Raw genomic sequence first — 17,424 nt, 5'->3', positions numbered from 1 at the left:
GACTGATGCTGTTTCCCCCTCATGTGTGCCCATCTTGTACGCCGCCGCCTGAAGAGCTCGGTTGTGGGTACCGACCGATGTTATGCTGTATCTTTCCGTATACCAGTTTCATGTCTTTCTGTAACTAAACAGAAACAGGCGAGTCATAAGTACCCCCGGTAGTCCTCTGAAGCCTGCTCTTCCACATCGATTCCATGGAAAACCTGAGATTGACGTGTTTGACAATTAGCCACTAAACTGCAATCCATTTCCCTCAGTTTTCACGCTTAAGTCTGACCTAGTTACTTATCACGCAAAGTAACAAGCAGACGCCTGCTCACTGCCCTAGATCCTCTGTACCCGGCACGCCGAACCGATCAGATAACTGCAGCTACACTCCTTGGTCCACATCATGAAACGGGATTCCTACGCTTACTTGAACTCCCTTTTTCTCCATTCCTCTGGCTCCACGTCCACGAACGTGGGGGAGTCAGTGCAGAGGTATCCGCTGAAGTTTCCCTTACGTTTTTGAGGGACAGGTCTAGGGCAACCAGTCCCCAAAATTCCTTCTCTTTCCTGCTTGCCAAAGCACTCACCAGCGTATCAGTAGGAAGCGCCCCTATCTGCTTTCTCTGTGACTTCTGGACTGGTGAAAATACCTATATGGAGTGGCGTGTGCAACTGACGGTTACTGCCGGCCCTCTACGCACCGTTCGACGGTGGTAATCAAGTCGTGGAGCGAGCGTTTTCCCCAGATAAATTAAACAGGGACCGTCCGCAGTCTAACTGTAAATGCCAGCTTGTGGTAGCGCGTTTCTCTTCTGCGTTCCAGCTTCACTGACAAGCAAACGAACCCAGGGAAATTATGTGGAGAAACAGAAATTGGGAACGTCGGTCGCCAGTGTGCTACCTAGCAAACAAAGAAGACGTGAAACTGCAGAAGATAGCCATCAGATCCGAGATCTGAGTGTGTAGTCGGACGCGTCGTCCCGATCGCAAAACTGTGCAGAGAAGCTTGCATATTCTGTTAAAACTGTGTGCACGGGGCAGCTGCGGGTCTAAAAGCGAAACTCCCGTTTCTGGACTGCACACGCAGGATTGTATTTCCCTGTTAACCATCTGGAACCCAACTAATGCTTTTCTCATGTATGATGGCGTCCACTCGAGATCAACAAGAAAACTGTGACAAATTCCCGACTGACGCCAAGGTACGTCGTTTTTGCGCGTTTCCATAGGGTTGCATGTAGGCCGCGTGCATGCTGTGTTTTTTCGCGTATCGCGTGCGCTTCGAGTTTTTTCAGGTCGTTCAGTCATTTGCGTTGAGTGCAAATTCTCTTTTTCCTCCAATAAAGGACTTTCCACACTCGAAAAACAGTTTTTCGGTTCTCTTTTGGTCTCTTTCCGCGCTGAGCTCGCGTCGTTTAATTGGGTTGCGCTGCAGATACTTTTCTGAGCCAGAGTGGCTCCTTCTGCGTAAATCTCGCTGCCTCTGAAGCCTCGACCTCTTCTCCAGCGATGCCTCGTGTGAATTTCGCCGAATACTTTCTTTTTTCTTGACCGAAGAAGCCGTCGTGCGGGTGCAACAGTGTCTTGCATGCCGACGAAAGTGTTTTTCGCGACGCTCCAGAACGTGAGAATCCTGTTCTCAGCTGCGTGCCAGCGCAGTTCTGTGACCAGACCAGTGCTCTGCCTTCTCGTAAAGGAGCCCGCAGTGTTGCCCTGTCTCATTCAAATCCGTTCCTTTTTCTTCAGTTCGATGTTCCGTGGCAGCCAGCCCGTGGTGTGTCTTTGTTGCAACACACACTGCGCCACATTTGAAAAACAGAGGTGGATCCGCACCCCTCCAGAGTCCTGATTTGCTCGTCGCTCTAGAGTGGCGTCTCGCTTCAACTCCGCTTTTCTAGATCCCGTGCGGCTCCCCCTTCCACTCTGATGTCTGTTCACCACCCAACGGGAGTGCTGAAGACAACTGGAATGCGGAATTTCATTATGCGACGGCATTAACGGAAGTCCGCATCCCCTATGTTCCATGCATAAGATGTGTAAATGACTCTTGTCACTCTCGTCTTGACGGGAGAGGCACTCCTTCAGGCGTCCTGGATTGCGCCGGTCGTCTTGCTTTAGAGTCGTCGCTGCTGTGCCGCCTTGCTCTTCCTCAACTCTTCACACCGATCAACGAGATGGCCTTCTCTTCCTCGCACGCGGCCGACTCGCGGACAGTCGACTACGAGGCCCGGCGCTCCGACTTCAAGCGAAAAACACCAATTTTTTCGAACAGACCCCAATCGGAGCAGGAGTGGCGCGAAGAGCTTTTGAGGGCTCAGCGCAGCGCCTGGCGAGTTGAGAAGCTCGAAGCTCTGCGCTCGCAGTCTCTCCGTGAACTGTCTAGACTGGCGGAGCATGTCCCACACTCTGCCGCAAATCCCGTTCTCCAGCTTCCCAAGAATGGAGACGAGAGAGAAGAAAACGGGGAGGAAGAAGAGGCAGAACGAGACGCAGTCGAGGCACTGCGAGCGGCTGGTCTGCCTACGCAGCTTAGAGGAGTCCGGAGTGGAGGAGAAAGCGGGAGGACGACCAGAAGCAGCTGGACGGAACGCATGCAGCGGCGCGACGTCTGTCAGTCACAACGCGGGGAAGGCGATAACGGGGATGACAGGTCTGCTGGGCAAGACATTGCCATGGGAGGAGAAGGCGAGAGCTCTTCTCCAACTACTGCGTTACCGGCGCACTGCTCAACTTCTGCTTCACGACTTCAGACGGGAGAGGCTGAAGACGCATACATGCAAGCTGCAAATCGAAAAAAGTACACCAGACGTCAGTGGCAAAAGAAACAACGCGACGAGAGAACCGTCTTCGCCTCCATGCTCGCCATCCCCAAACCGATCGTCGTTCCTGAACTCCTTTTGGAAGCAAGAGACAACTCCGATGGTCAGGAATCGCACTCCGAGGGACGTCCATCAACATACCCCGGTGCAGCGTTTCTCCCTGGATTCTCTTCGGCGCCAGGTCAGTCCAGAACGAAGGCGTTCAACACCCATATCAGCATTTTGACGCGCGTTTGTGTGTTTCGCTGTTCAGATTGCTGCACATGTTTCTGCGCTTTACGTCTATACAGGTTTTTGTCCGGCATTCTGTCTACATGCATTTGTACATGTGTGTCAGTGGGTGCATCTGACGAGGTGCGTGTCTCTGAGTATGTATGTATCTCCTTCTGTACACATACACGCATGCATATACATACACGCATGCATATACATACACGCATGCATATACATACACACATGCATATACATACATACATGCATATACATACAGACATGCGTATACATACAGACATGCATATACATACACACATGCATATACATACAGACATGCGTATACATACAGACATGCATATACATACAGGCATGCACAGATGCATATACAACCGTGGACTGGCGCGTTGCATGCACGTGCCGCTGCTGGAGGAGCACTACGTCCGAGGAGGTGTGTGCAGTTCGGTGGCCGCGAGACGACGCGGGTCTGTCAAAAGCGTTTTCTTTTCTTTCCAGAGGATTGGTACGTGTACTTGCGTCCGGAGGGCCGTCGCTGTCTCCTCGTCATGCACGACGGAATGGGAGCAATCGTGGACAAACGAGGCATCGTTCGAGGTCTGTTGAATCCCCAGCCGTTCCATGAACAGTTCGCGCAGGCCCAGCGGAAAGCTGTCGCTCGCTGGCATGCTCAGGCAGCTCCTCAGACCTCAACAACAGACCAGGACGTCTCTTGCTTCCGCGCCCACACCGGCGAAGGGCCCGGCGCGGCGCCCTCGCACACAGAAGAAGACAAACGAGAAGGTCTAGAAGACGAAAGAGAGGAAAGAGAGGAAAGAGAAGATTTCTCTGTGGAGACTCTTCATGGAGGCGAGGGGGATGCGGGTGTCTTCTGTCCGGCGACGCGAGAGGGCGAGAGGAAGCGGAGACCGAGAAACAGGAAGCAGGGCGTTCAGGTCCGACACGGACCTTTCTCGCAGCCCAAGTGGGCCGCCTGTCCCTGCTGTCTCTCCAGCTGGGATACGTCGAACTGGGGGAGCTGCGCGCGAGGCTTCACGGCTCTCGAGTGTGTGTGGACGAACAGTCACGACCTGCGCTGGCACGAGTGCCTCGCCTCTCCCGCCGCAGCAGAGAAGACTGGCAACGGGGCGCGTCTCGGACTGAGCAGCGAAATGGAAGTAGAGAGGGAGAGACCCGCAAGTGTGCAAGAACAGAAGGTCCGTCAAATCTTTCTCGAGCGACATCACGGCGCCGAGAGACCCCAGTGCACCTGCTGCTGCTTCTCCTTCATCTTCGTCACAGATGTGCTCTGGTGGAACGACTGCATGCTGGGCAACGCAGAGACGGCGTGCAGGCAATTCGTCCTCCGAAGCAGGTAGGTGAGAGCGAGGCGCGAGGGAGAGGCGCAAATCACGAGAGGAAACAAGGGAGCTCTTCGCTTGGCCTAAGCAACTCTCAGTCTCAACCCAAGAGGGAGGCGAACACCGGGCCTTCGAGTCTACCTAAATTTGTGTGGAATGTGTCTGTCCGCACCGTTTGACGAGAGTCCAAGTCGAGAAAACGGAGAGTCGCGAGAGAAAGGCCAAGGCCGAGAGCTTGCAGGACTGCGCTGACGGGAGCCGAAACCAAAGAAGGCAAAACTGTTAAAGAAGGGAGCAACAGACGGGGAACACAGAGGGCGGTCGTGTGCCGCGGGAAGCGTCAGTCGGCAGACCAGTGCTGTCTCGAGAGAGAAGAGAGAAGAGAGAAGGAAGCGACATGCGAGAGGTCTGACTCTCCTGTCGCGTATTTCGGTGTCTGAACGTGAGAGGGAGGCAGTCCAGCTGGGCATTTTCTGAGAGAAAAGCGATGGAGGCAGGAGACGGACAGAGAGCGAGAAAACAAGGTGCGACGACCAAGTCTTCAGAGATGGCGACAGACGAGACAGCGACTGAGAAGACAGCGGCTCTGAAGCGCAGACCCTTTCGCTGTTTTGTGTAACTGGCGCTTGTGAAGCATTTCCGTCGAAATCGGCCCCAGCTCCCAGCGCAAGCAGGTGCTATAACGCTTCCACGTGCATGTGATTTTTCTCCTGTTCAAATCCCCGGCGCTTCGCTTCTACTCCCTTACTACTCTCTTCGTTTGACTGCGCCCTTCTCCGCTCCTCTCAGATTCGAGGAAATGGACATAGGCGCTTCGCGGTGTCCTCTCCAGCTTCTGCCGCTTCAAGATTGCTCCCGCCCGACTCTGGAACGCCTTTATCGCAGGTCAGGCAGACTCTCCAAAGTGGGGGGACCGCGGCACAGCTTGCTAGTTTTTCTCGCTTTCTGAAACCCAGCGCATGCGCGAATGCTTTTTCTCATGAGCGGTCATGCTGCCTCGAGAAAGTCTGAGCATGTCCATGTCCAGACAGGACAAGAAAACGGGTGTGTCTCTCATTTCTGATCGAGCCTTGTCCCGAACCCCGTAATTGGCAATGTCAATAAAATGCCAGATGTGCCAACCGCGCTTCTCCGAAGCCGCCTTGGCAACATACACTGATACATCTATATTATTTTACATGCGTGTGTCCTCATGTTCACATACGTACCTTTATGTATATGTATTTACATATACGGCTCTATCTCCATCTATCTATCTATCTATCTATCTATATATATATATATATATATATATATGGACATGCGTATATGTATGCGAGCACATGCATATACATGAGTGCATGTGTTTACTGACGCATCTCTATTTTGTGGGAGTGAACTGCAAAGCATTTGACGTTCCGCGGTTCGTTGTGGTTGTTTTCGCTGTTTTTCCAGTCAGCTGCAGCCGTGGCCATCAGATTCTCTCGTTTTTCTGCATCGCGAGGCGCCGTACGTGGAAGCTCTCAGCGACTTCTGTCTCTCCTGGCGAGACTCACATCTCTCGTAGGTCGACAAAAGATGCTTGATGCATGCGTTTCGTCATGGTGCACCGCCTGTGTGAAAACGTATCCGACATGTCAATCTCCACTGTAAAACAAGTACCTCGACGCAGAACCGTACATTTTGTATGCACGCAAATACCTATCCATGCGGTGTACGCCCATCGATTAGACATATGGCCCTTGTGTAGGTTACTAGTCAACGCCTGTCTCCACCATTGTCCGCGCACTGGTCACAAGCGACCTGTGTACTTTATTGTGTCTCCTGTGTCTGCGTTTATGCTTCTCCGTGAAGGAACGGCGGCGAATTGAGGGATCTCCCTGCTTCCAGAGAATGCCTGCAACCCCCTAACGCCCTTCGACTTTTGCGTTTTCTGCCTTCGTTGAGTCGCCGTGTCTTTTGCGACTGTATTTTCCAACTTCTATTTTTCTGAACGTTTTCCGCCGCTTTCGCCTGACCTGAACCCCTCCGCACTTGGAGTGTCCTCGAAACCGTGGTGTCAACATTGAACTGGGAATCGGTGAACAAGGACTCTCGAGACTCAAACCGTTGTTTTAAGCTGGAGTCTAGAGTCCCTCGAAAACGCTCGTAAAAAGCCCTGTGTCATATACGAATATATATATATATATATATATATATGCTTTTGTATGTGTGTGTGAGTACGAATGTATACGTGTACATGTACATCAGCGCATACCTGCATGTAAGTGTATGCACGGAGTCAAATATGCATTCTTGCTGGACGCGGCAGGTGGATCTGTCTTTTGTCTCTGGCGCATGCAGGCGCTTCCACGTGGACGAAAATTTGGGTCCGGGAGCGACACGGAGAGGCGAGGCGCATGAGGAGAATCAACTCGTTTGTCTCCGCCTGACTGAGAACGGAACGCTGGCGACAGAAGGTGAGGGGGACGATCTCCTCATGTCCTCAACTCGCTCCCGCTCGGAGGCCACTGACTAAAGAGGCGCGAGGATTCCAACCTTGTGACTGGGGTACTATATACAGACTAGACTCGAAAACTAGGTACAGGCGATGTGTCAATCATTTCTGGCTCTCTACAAAGGCCAGAAACATCATCGTCACCTCTGAAGCGAAACGCTTGCAACTCTGTCATGTACGGTTCAGATGGAATTGTCTTGGCGTCGACGGTCGACGAAGAGACTGTGCGCGAGCATTCGCTTCGTCCTCGCAGCCTCGTCAGGTAACCTCTCTGCGAACGGATGTGCCGTCTCTGGTTCGGAATTCTGTTGTCTGCTTTTTCCGTCCGTCTCTTCCTCTTCTTTTTCGGCTTCTCCGTCTTCTCTCGCTCTCGGTATCCTGCGTGTCTGTCTTTTCTATCGAGCGTTCTTCTCTCTTCCATTTGCCTGCGCGCTCCGTGGTTGGGTTCTCCTCCTCCGTGTGGTTGGGTTCTCCTCCTCCGTGTAGCTGCGGCGTCGCGCCCTCGCCATCTCGCTACCTCCTCTTTGTCCGCTCGTACCGCCGGCCGCTCGAACTGTATCTTCGTTTTTCGAACTTCAAAGAGCTTCCAAAACTGTCCGTCGAAACATTCGTTTTCTCTCTCTCTTTCCGTCCACCTCCCTTCTCGCTCTGTGCTCTTTTTTGGGGCGCGATGGAGACAGTCTCCTTCATCTCCTTCCTGCCTTCTTAGCTTCTCGCCTGTCCCGCCAGCGAGTGCTCCTTGGATTGGTGACCCCGCTGCGAAGGCCGCGGTAACTTCTTCGTGCATTCTGTCCTGGGGAGGAGGGCGTCTGCGTTTTCCTTCCAGGTGTGCAGTCGCAGGCCTCGTGCTATCTTCGGAGAACGGAGCAACGGAGAGTCGCGCAGAAGGCCTGCGCGTTCTTTCACGGGTGCGCCCTCACATGCGGCGCCAGGCCGACTGCTTCGCGCGCATTGTCGACCAGTTTTTGAAGAAGAAACGTGCAAAAGAGGGTCACGGAGACATCCGGATCCCGGCGCTCGAGGCAGGTGTCGCCTCGCGGACGCTGCCTCCTTTCGAAGGCCTGTTGGCGCTTCTGTTTCCCTCGCCTTCCTCGCCGCGCTTTGACGCAGATGTCCAGGTGAACGAGGTGGAGAGTGAAGGCATGGCATTCGTCAGTGAGTCCCGCGAACGATGAGACGCACAAGAACCACCGGCGCCCTGCTGGCCTTGGTGGCTGTGATGTCCTCAGTCCTGCTCTCGTGTGGGGAAGCGTGTCTCTGAGGGAGGCGAGAAGCTGGCAGGCGTGAGATTCAATGGATTTGCCATTTAACATTCTCGCACAGCTCTGCCGACCTACGCCACTGAATCCTTATTAGCTCGTCTATCGAACGACATCCGTGTTCTGAGCACTATCACTCAATGTGAAGAACTCAGTTCCCACAAAAGCGAAATCGCGAACAGCCACTAAAGAGAACTCTCGACAAGAAGGCGAAGCGAGTCCGCGCATGCCAGAGCGATGGACGAACGATGCAGGACGCGTCAGGACGGCAGGCGAGTTAGGAGAAGGGAAGACGGAGAACACGGAGGAATGATCAGGAGAAACGGTGACAGATGAGGAGATCAAGAAGCTGGAGACCCCACACAAGAGAACGGCAGGGATATTCGAAGGGCCATCGAGAGAGCGTATGATGAGAAGAAAAGAGGCGGAGAGGAACGAGAGCGAATCTGCTCGTTGAGAAAATGTCTGCTCTCCACATGCTGACCGCGACCGAAGAACAGAAACTGAGCATGCTGAGGTTGCATCAGGACCCAAACTGGATGATGTCGCCGGGTGGCTTTTGTGTGTGTCTTTTGAATGGGGCAAGTCCAATCGAATAACCAGCGACGTTAGAGTCCTTGGGGCACTGAGTAGGAATTCGCGTCGAACTACCGACACCCTAGTGCTTCATGCAGAAAGGGAAAAGACGGTTCGTCAGCCGCGTCTTCGCGACTGTTTGTTCTCGTGTGCAGAATCAAAGGCTCCATTTGGGCTACAGCGTGAGACAGAAGAGACCCAGAGCTGAACTGTGTGTTTTAGAAGATGTGAGCTGTGCGTCCTGCGGCAAGAGCCTTGTTCGATGCAAGACTTGAAGGAATCGCAGAAACGGCTGATCATGAATCTCATCCATCCCAACGTTTGTATTTCCTCATCAACTGTCCGCCGTAGGAGGCCCCGAAGTCCCATGGTCACGGAGATGCCATTCGCGCTCCCTTCTGTGTACTGGTGGATTATTCGCTGTCTTTTCTGCCTCTCGTCTCCTGTGTCTCTCCTCCTCACTATCTCGTATACTGTCTCTTGGTGTCTTTCTACTTTCCACTGTCTCTTCTTCTCGCGTTTCTCTCCACGCTCTCTTCTTGTCTCTGCTCGCTTCACAAGCTGTTCTCTCCTCCTCTGTGCCCACTAAAAGGTCGCCGAAGAAGCTTGCGCATGCGTCTCTGCAGCATCAGCATCTTTTTTTGCGAGCGGTCGCGCGCGAGGGAGAAGCCTCCGTCAGGCCCAAGACCGTGTCATGCTTTGAGAGAGAACGGGGAAAGCAAACACCAGGCACAGCTTTTTCGTCCGGTCTGTCGATGCATGCATGCAGCCAGAAGGTCGTTAGAGTAGTCTGGCGTCTGTCGTTCCTGTTGTCTCCTTCCTCGCGATTCTCGCACACAGGGGGGTTGAGAAGATTACCGGACTCTGCGTCCTGTGGCAGACACGACAAGGCTGCCGTCTCGGACAACCGAGCGGCTAAGGACTGCAAATGAAACGCCCAGGCGAAGGAACGGCTCCCCTCTGTGCAACACTGCAGAGACGGAAACGAGAGACGAAACGAACAGAGCTCACATCCAGCTCCAACGGCTGGAAGCCATCTCTTGCATGTGGCGAGGAAATCGTTGGGATGTCGAAAGAGACGTTCACCAACGCCGCCTCGTGTGCGGCAGTATCTGCACTCACGCGCGTCGCTCTTATCGATTAAGCGACTTTCGTTTCTTCCTTTTTCTTGAGCTGTGTCCTCTGAATGTTCTCGCCCGGCGTTTCGGAGCTGGGTGCGGCCGGAGGCGAGAAGAAGCGCTTGTCTCGGTGGAGAAGAAAAAGGACCGCAAACACGATCAGACCTGAACAGAATCCACGTACGTTGCACAGCCAGTGACGCGGACGGGCAGCGACTGGGGGACGAACGAGAAAAGACGAAAAAGTCAAGAGTGTAAAGAAAAGAGAAAGAAAATGAAGAAGGACAAAGGGGGTCAAGCAAAAAGGGCAGAAAGCAAGGTGTCTGACGGAAGGAGGAAACGAGGGAATGCGAAATGCGAACGAGACGTAAAGCGACTGGACGGATCCGAGCAAAGCAAACCCAAAATGGCACCATGGAGCAACAACACTGCAAAACACTGCGTCTCACTTCGTTTCCTAAGGTGCCTGCCTCCTCTTCTGCCTTGTCCGGTTTCAAGTTCACTCTATCGAGATTCACTCCTACAAGAATATCTACCTCTTCGCATAGATGCATGCATATATATATATATATATTGTATATATATATATATATATATATATATTGTGTAAGTGGTTGCATTTATTCATAAGCACGTTTCTAAGCATATATATATATATATATATGTTGCGTTGGTCTGCACAGCCAAAGGATAAATGATAGTCACATGCGCCTGTGTCGCGTCTCTGTTTTCCCTTTTACAATACGTTTTTCTGCTTTTCCCCTTCCTGCGTTTCCGGACATACCAATCAATGTCAGGAGGGAGCAGCCGTAGTAAGGCAGTGCGCAGGGCAAGAAGCGAGGGAAGTCGTTGTGCTTGAAATTTCTGACAGGTGCCAACGATTCTGTGTAGAACAACAGCCGCACTCGACACATTGATTCGAACAAGCAGCGCATGTGTCGATGGGTCGTGACGAGCCGAAGCAGAGAGAGACAGGAAACGCAGGTCGCGTTCGCGCGCTCAAGCATGCAGTCGGTTCTCCGAGGTGACTGATTCGCAGAGAAGTCCTCTGAAAGGCGGATAGACAAAGACGGAGACACCGACGCGAAGGCACGACGTCTTCTCTTCAGCTGGACGGGTGCGTCCAGCGATGGGAGTCGAAGGAAACAGGCTCCAGAGTATAGTTGAAACCACTACGTGTGTACAAGATGTACAAACATCGTGATATTCACAAATGGTTTTCCAGTGAGATGGAGCCCGGTGTGTGTCCGAGACGAGATCCAGACGCTGTGACGACGTCCGTGTTGACGGACAACCGACGTTTTTACAATGCGGAAATGCAGCGGGCAAAAGCGCACCTACGTTTGCTCATGCATGCACATCCATATACGCATACCGCTGACGAACCTCCACACAGGCGACTGTTATCTATGCGGTGTGCGTTCCAGTGCAAAGAGACGTTTTCTCTACAGAGATGCATGTGTGCCGAGTTGAGCGGACAAGTCTGTGAATGTTGAACGTCTTTGTCACACGAAAATGCAAGCCCCCTCTCGATGGGTGCAAGCGATGCCTTCTGCACCGGTTGCTTCAACCTGAGGGACTCGTTTGTGCGCATGTGCGTTCGCCGAGAGGCACAGACAGACAGATGGCACCCAGGAGCCTACCAACATGGAGAGGGGAGAAACCGATGCGGTTGTAGTGCAGAACGAACTTGAAAACGCCGTAGCGATCTGGAGCCTGCGAAGCAAAGGCACGAGTCCCAGCGCTTAGCTCCAGAGGAAACTCACAGAAACGGAAGAGGAAACGTAACGGTCGGCACCACGACATGCTCGATACAAAAAGACGCACATCCGTGGAAGGGGGCAGACAAGACCGAGACGCAAACAAGAATGACAGGACCACGGGCAACACGGGAGCGAACAGAAGGGCAAACAAGAGAGCGAACAGGAGGGGGAAAAAGGGAGAAAACAAGACGCCAGACACGAGGGAGAGGAACCGTCCTGAGGGCGAACGACGAGAGGAAGAGGGCACCGCGAGCGAGGAGCGCGGGTATGGTAAATTCGTAGCGAACCTGGAAGACACGCGAGAAGGTGGGCGACTGACGCGACGCAGGAGGCTCGAGAAAGAAGCGAAGAAACGGCTCGAGCATCACAAACTCGACTTGAACGTCGGTGGCATAGAATGGATGCCATAAGCCTGCATGCACCCAACCGAACTCCGAGCACACACTCAGCAACGTCCGAACAGAATCCCCGGCGTTTCATGCGCTGACCCCATTACAAAAGTGAAGAAGCGTAACGCTGGCAGACTGCTGACGGACACTGCAACAGCAAGCGGTGCCGGCACAGAAAACCACGCGGTGCACAGAATTGCATAGGTTTTTATCTCGAGGGGAAACTACATACTTGTGTGTTGCCTAATAAGGATAAATTCACACAAACGGTGAGGTAGCCTGCTCTAGAGTCGTCAGCAAATGGATGACTTCTTGTGCATGGCTCTAGCAGAGGAGGTGAAGACACACGCTTGAGCAGGGGCCAGGGAGAAGCCCGAATATAAGACGCGTATGGACTTCGAGGCCTGCGTAAAGGTCCTGACAGGCGAGCCTGGAAAGGACGAGAGGCGCCAGCGCCGCTCACCGTTTTCGAGCTGATGAAGGTCGACACTGAAGACGATGTCATCCTTCATTCTGTACATGTGAGGCGAAACCGTTTCCCCAGGCTGCAAACGAGAACAGTCTCGAGCCGAGAGGGCACAATCACGTCTGGGCGAAGCAGCAACCTGGGGGAGGAATGTTGGTTCTTCAAACCTCCGCTGGATACTACTATACTTAGTGCGCTCAACAGGATTGTAAAGAAAAGCACAAGGGAACTGGGAAGCCTCTAGAGTAGTCCCCACAAAGATGACGAAGACAGCAGCACGGCTGAGAGCCGCTCTCGTGGCGTTCTGCAGACGCATGGCTTCTTTACATTCTTCTTTGTTTTTCTTCTTTCTCGCTAGAGAGAGACGCGCCAGGAGTGAAACGTGAGCCGTGTGCCCCTTGTGCGACGGATACAAAGAACAGGATAAAGAACGATGAGCGCCAATGTGTGAGAGAGCGGCAGACAAGGACGGAAGGCCGGGGGGATCTCAGAGTTCAAAGCGACGCAAGGTGCCACTAGCCAAGACACAGTCCGGAGACAAAGAAGACAGAACAGGGGTCGTCCGGGGCTTTAGAGAGGACTGAAGAAGAGCCGAGAAGGCGGTTGCTTTTCTCGCTCGACGTCTCACCTTGAAATGCTTCAAATTCGACCACCGAAGAACGCCGCGACGGTTGAAAGTCCAGAGAAGAAGCTCTTCGCACACACGCAGATTCGCGATTTTCTTCTGAGAAAACGACAAAGTTCACGCGTCATATCTAACAAGAAACCTTCCATGTTCCTTCCTATCTGCACAACTCCACCCATATATCAACATATACACATATATATATATATATATATATATATACATATCAGTTTCTCTGTGGCGGGTGTGCAGGACATGATTTGCTTATTCTTTTCCTTTCTTACCTTCCCGTCCTCGATGTTTTTTTCACTTCCGAGTCGTGAAAATTTATCGGAGCAGAACTCGCCGCTGCTAAGGAGAGTGGCGCGGCCGCCGCTCTGCGTCTGCAGAGCAGAGCCGAGCGAAAGTTCAGCCCCCAAGAGAAGGGACTCGTCTTCGCCTCCGGATTTTCTGTCTCCCTTCCCCAGGGAAGCCGGTGTCTCGCCGGAGGCAGGGAGGACAAAGGCAGTCTCTGGAGCTCGAAGCACGGAGAAACGTTGCTCGAGTTCATGGATCTCTCGTTCGCTGGATTTCTTGCGGGACCTCCCAGACGGCGCCGGTAGGTAGTGAGCGCCTCCACGAAAGAGAAGAATCTCATCTAAAGGAAACAGATTCTCTCAGGAAACGCGACGACGGTTTTAAACCACTGCGAGCCCACATACCGCGATTTCAGGAGCCTTTTAGCCTCACACGCATCAATGGTGGATGTTAAAAGACTGTTGTCTGTCGCACTTACCTGACGGCATCACACTGCATGTCTGCGGTCACCAAGGTTACACGAAAGGGTGCACAAGGGAAGCGAGCACCAGGGCCGAAACTCTATAAACGCCAGGACGCAGAACTTGAGGGCACTCTCTTTACATTTCCCTCCACCATCTGCTTCACCCCGGTGAGGATAGAAACGCAGAAAACAGCATTGCACGGAGAGGAAACGAACTGTGGCCTACCTGCTTCGAGGGGCTCGACAACGTGAGGTTGGTCGGCGAGCAAGTTCATGGCGACAAAGAGACTCGCGTCTCCGTTTTCATCGCTCTGTCCGGCCGCGTCCTTCTTCTCCAAAGTCCCCTGCAACGGGGAGTAGGCGTTGAAGAAGTCCGCCACGAGCCCCGGCCGGCCGTTCGAACCTTCCGTACCTCGCGCCTCCCGAACGCCCATAAGGGTCTCTACAAATGCGTGGACCGTCGTGTGGGCCGTCGGAGACACCACCAAGAACAAATTGCGAGCCTTCAGCGCCTGGGGGCACGCGTCGGCGCCAGCAGAAGAAGCTGAGGCAGCTGCGTAGGCCCGGGCCGCCTGCGCTTCTTCGAAGTCGGGATCGACAGCGGTGAAGAAGGTCGTGAGGGCCGCAGCGAGCTCTCGACTGAGGCCTGAGAGGAGACGAACAGAACGGCGTTTTATGTCTCAAAATATGTGCTGAGGGCGTCGATCATCGCTCGGGAGAGAGGCCGTGACGGCGGTAACCAGACAAACAGCGAACGAAACGAGACCATCCAGCGGTCGCTCGATCACTCGGCTGCGGCACCTTCAGCTGCACAGTCGTGGAGGCAAGTGAATGGAGTCCAGCTTTCGAGCTCCGTCCTTACAGAGAGGCAGGACATGCACATCGAGGCGCAGCAGCCGGGGAGATACTCACGAGCCCAAAACGATAACTTCGTCATCGCAGTGGTTTGCGATAGAACCATAAAACACAATGATATTTACACAGTTCGGGTAGTTTGAGCTTTACGGGCAATGCAGTGTCCAGACAGAGAGACACAAAAACCGATCGCGATCGAGAGACAGACAGTGCGCGTGTGCAGTCTTTTGCAGCAACTGGCTTCCGCTGCGTCCCACTTGGATCTTTGCAGGCGTTCCCTTCTCAACCGTACTGCGGTGGTTCGTCGCCAAGAGAAGAACGTGAGTGAACAGATGCTCGCCGTGGTGGCTGAAGAGAAGCGACGCCTTCCGCCCACTCGACAGCGGGAAGCTGACCGTCGATATGTCGAAGTTTTGATCTGCGAGGCACCCGCGCGCAGCGGCGAACGCATGCAGGGGAACTCTGTAGGTCTGTTGAAAGTATTTCCACAGTGTACCGCAGCAGAGGGGGACCCAACGGGCTCGCAACGGCGTCAACGGAGAACACAGAAAAGTGAAACGGAGGAAAACTCGGCTTCTGCGCCATACCACGGCGACAGCCGTCGAGAGCGTCTCATCGAAAGCCGCGGAAGGCTACGACGAAGCGGGTACGAGGTCCGAGGCGCAGGGACGCGAACAGGCGACAGTTGGGGTCGAGCGGGAAGGCTCTCGAGTACGACTCTCGAGTAAGAAAAGGAAGAGCGTTGTCACGGAAGGTTTGATGAAGTCTCAAATACTTCTTCAAATCCACGGTGGAACGCGAGTCGCAAGCAGAGGCCACCGACCCACCTTTCAGACGCTGCAGAAGGCTCTTGAAGTTCTCCTTCACGTTCGGATCGTCGTGGAGGACGAGGAGACGCTTCTGGACGCTGCCGCAGACGACCGGCGTCGGACCCTGGGGGCTTGCGCGCAGAGGCGGAGCCGACGGGATCGGCAGGACGGCAGCATGGGCGCGGAGAAGGGGAGCCTCCAGCGTCTCCTTGTCCAGCCGGAGGTCGAGGCTGTCTTCGCGAGGCCGAGACTGCCACGCATGCAGGAAGCAGAGCAGAGAGAGAAGCATGAAAAGACGACCGGGGCTCCAACGAGAAAAGACGCGAGACGACAGCAGCCAGCAAGGAGACAGAGAGAGAGGCTGGTGATCTGGCGCCGAGCGAGCCGGGCCAGTAGAGTCAACCGACGAGGCGCCACCGAAAGGCAGAGGCCTGAAAGGCGTCGCGCCGTCAGCCGGAGAGACCATGGTGGCGTGGGGGGGGGGGGAGGGCGACAGTGGAACGACCCTCTGGAGCTCTTTGCCTGCGCAAGCAGAAACTGCTGGCGAGGCAGGGGAAGCAGGACGGAAAGACGAAGCTCAAGAAGTCGGAGAGAAGAAGAGAAGAGGCAGACAGTGAAGAAACGAAAGGGTGGAGAGAAAGCGGTGACGAGAACGGAAAGGCGGGAGTCTATGAAGAGTCCTGCCCTCGCTGCTCGTCGCGTCAGACAAGGTCTGAATCTTAGTTAGCACCCAGTTCTCCCGGAAGGATGTGGCGGCCTTCTCGCGCGCGTAAGGTTTTTCTCTCAGAGGCACAGCAAGTGGAAACACGAGGACAATGAAAAAGAGGCGAACGAGATGGAGAGAAAGAACGAGAAGGGAAGCAAGCAGGGAGGTGGAAAGGGAGAAAGAGACAGGGAAGGGAGCACGAAAAAACTTAAAAGGAGAAAAAGAAGGGGAAGGAAGAAGCGACGAAAAACCGACAACGGGAAGGGGAAGAGTCACGCGGCAGGAGGAGGAACATGGGAGAGAAGCCCTGTAGGTCGACGATGCTAAAAGCGAAGCGTCGGTGGTAGCATCGGAAGCCGACGGGGACGAGAGGCGAGAGGAAGTGACCAGGCGAAAAACAAGGCGCCGCAGACAAGAGCAAGACAAAGAAGAAGGAAACGAAAGAAGAAAAAGAGGAGAGAACGAGGTGAAAAATGGAAGAAAGGAACTGCACCTCTGAGGAGTTCGCCAGTTGGGTGTCTCGGCGCGGTGTGCACGCACAAGCACGAGAACCTGAGGAGATTTCCAGTTCCTCTTCCCCGGCACAGAATGTGGCGGAAGTTCGTTGGATGTGAAAAGACAAGAAAGAGGAGAGAAGAAAGCGCGAGAGAAGGACGAAGAAGAGGCGAGAAGATTTCACGGGAACCAAATGGCGTGCATGCAAGTGTTTCGCGTCTCCCTTGTGTTGTCGACCTGAAAGACAGTGTGCGCATGCGGAGATGTCGATTGTCCCCGAAGACTGTGCCATGGCTTCTGGAACTCGAGAATCCTCATTCTGGCCCAACTGTACGTCTCCAGAAAGGTTGTCCTTTCTCGAGAAAATAAACAGCTCTCCTCTCCACCGTTGTGGAGCCGAAGCCAGGGACTCAACGCAACTCCTACCACGATCGCTAGCCAAGACAGTCCGTTGTCTACGGCCACCTGGGGTGGGAATGGAAGGCCAAGGCATTCACAGCCAAGAAAAGACGCGAAAAGAATCTAGCTTTTTCCCCGTGGAATTGACCATTCATTCGATGGGATCTGTTCCTGGTCTTCTTGCAGTGCAGCGAGACGAGAAGGGAAAAGCGTCCTGCTGAACGGAAGGCGAGCGAGGTGAAGCGGGGACTAAAAGCAGTCAATCGTGCTTCTCATTTTTCGTGTAGGCTCCTTTGTCCTCGTCTCAGTTAAAGCACTATACCTGGCTTGTGGCTACTCTACGCTGTCTCTCTGTC

General features: G+C 53.8%; 2 protein-coding genes across 2 annotated transcripts; one reads left to right on the top strand and one right to left on the bottom strand.

The window, feature by feature from the left end:
• Positions 1–1,319: 1,319 nt before the first annotated feature.
• TGME49_203960 (hypothetical protein) lies at positions 1,320–8,976 on the top strand. The gene is made up of 7 exons (XM_002367637.2): positions 1,320–2,985; positions 3,531–4,386; positions 5,162–5,257; positions 5,807–5,914; positions 6,695–6,810; positions 7,035–7,110; positions 7,675–8,976. The coding sequence occupies exons 1-7, from the start codon at positions 2,160–2,162 to the stop codon at positions 8,021–8,023; spliced, it is 2,427 nt and encodes an 808-aa protein (XP_002367678.1). The 5' UTR covers positions 1,320–2,159; the 3' UTR covers positions 8,024–8,976.
• A 500-nt stretch (positions 8,977–9,476) lies between these two features.
• On the bottom strand, positions 9,477–16,961 carry TGME49_203970 (dolichyl-diphosphooligosaccharide--protein glycosyltransferase; the record flags this gene model as incomplete). Its single annotated transcript, XM_018779280.1, has 11 exons — positions 9,477–9,966; positions 10,586–10,684; positions 11,445–11,517; positions 11,852–11,976; positions 12,417–12,498; positions 13,048–13,143; positions 13,329–13,681; positions 14,031–14,450; positions 14,952–15,077; positions 15,487–15,718; positions 16,668–16,961. The coding sequence occupies 11 exons, from the start codon at positions 16,959–16,961 to the stop codon at positions 9,824–9,826; spliced, it is 2,043 nt and encodes a 680-aa protein (XP_018637328.1). The 3' UTR covers positions 9,477–9,823.
• Between the last annotated feature and the right edge of the window lie 463 nt (positions 16,962–17,424).

Source organism: Toxoplasma gondii, chromosome VIIa (assembly GCF_000006565.2).
Source record: "Toxoplasma gondii ME49 chromosome VIIa, whole genome shotgun sequence".
Classification (NCBI taxonomy): Eukaryota; Apicomplexa; class Conoidasida; order Eucoccidiorida; family Sarcocystidae; genus Toxoplasma; species Toxoplasma gondii.
The sequence above is the reverse complement of the archived record's forward strand: the minus strand, read 5'-3'. Positions and strand labels throughout refer to the sequence as shown.

What these genes read in the sequence shown, in the direction of transcription:
- TGME49_203960 (XM_002367637.2), top strand. Translation starts at nt 2,160, where the DNA reads ATGGCCTTCTCTTCCTCGCACGCGGCCGACTCGCGGACAGTCGACTAC. An exon ending in TGGATTCTCTTCGGCGCCAG is followed by an intron (nt 2,986 to 3,530) that starts GTCAGTCCAGAA and finishes TTTTCTTTCCAG; the next exon opens with AGGATTGGTACGTGTACTTG. An exon ending in CGGAACGCTGGCGACAGAAG is followed by an intron (nt 6,811 to 7,034) that starts GTGAGGGGGACG and finishes TGTACGGTTCAG; the next exon opens with ATGGAATTGTCTTGGCGTCG.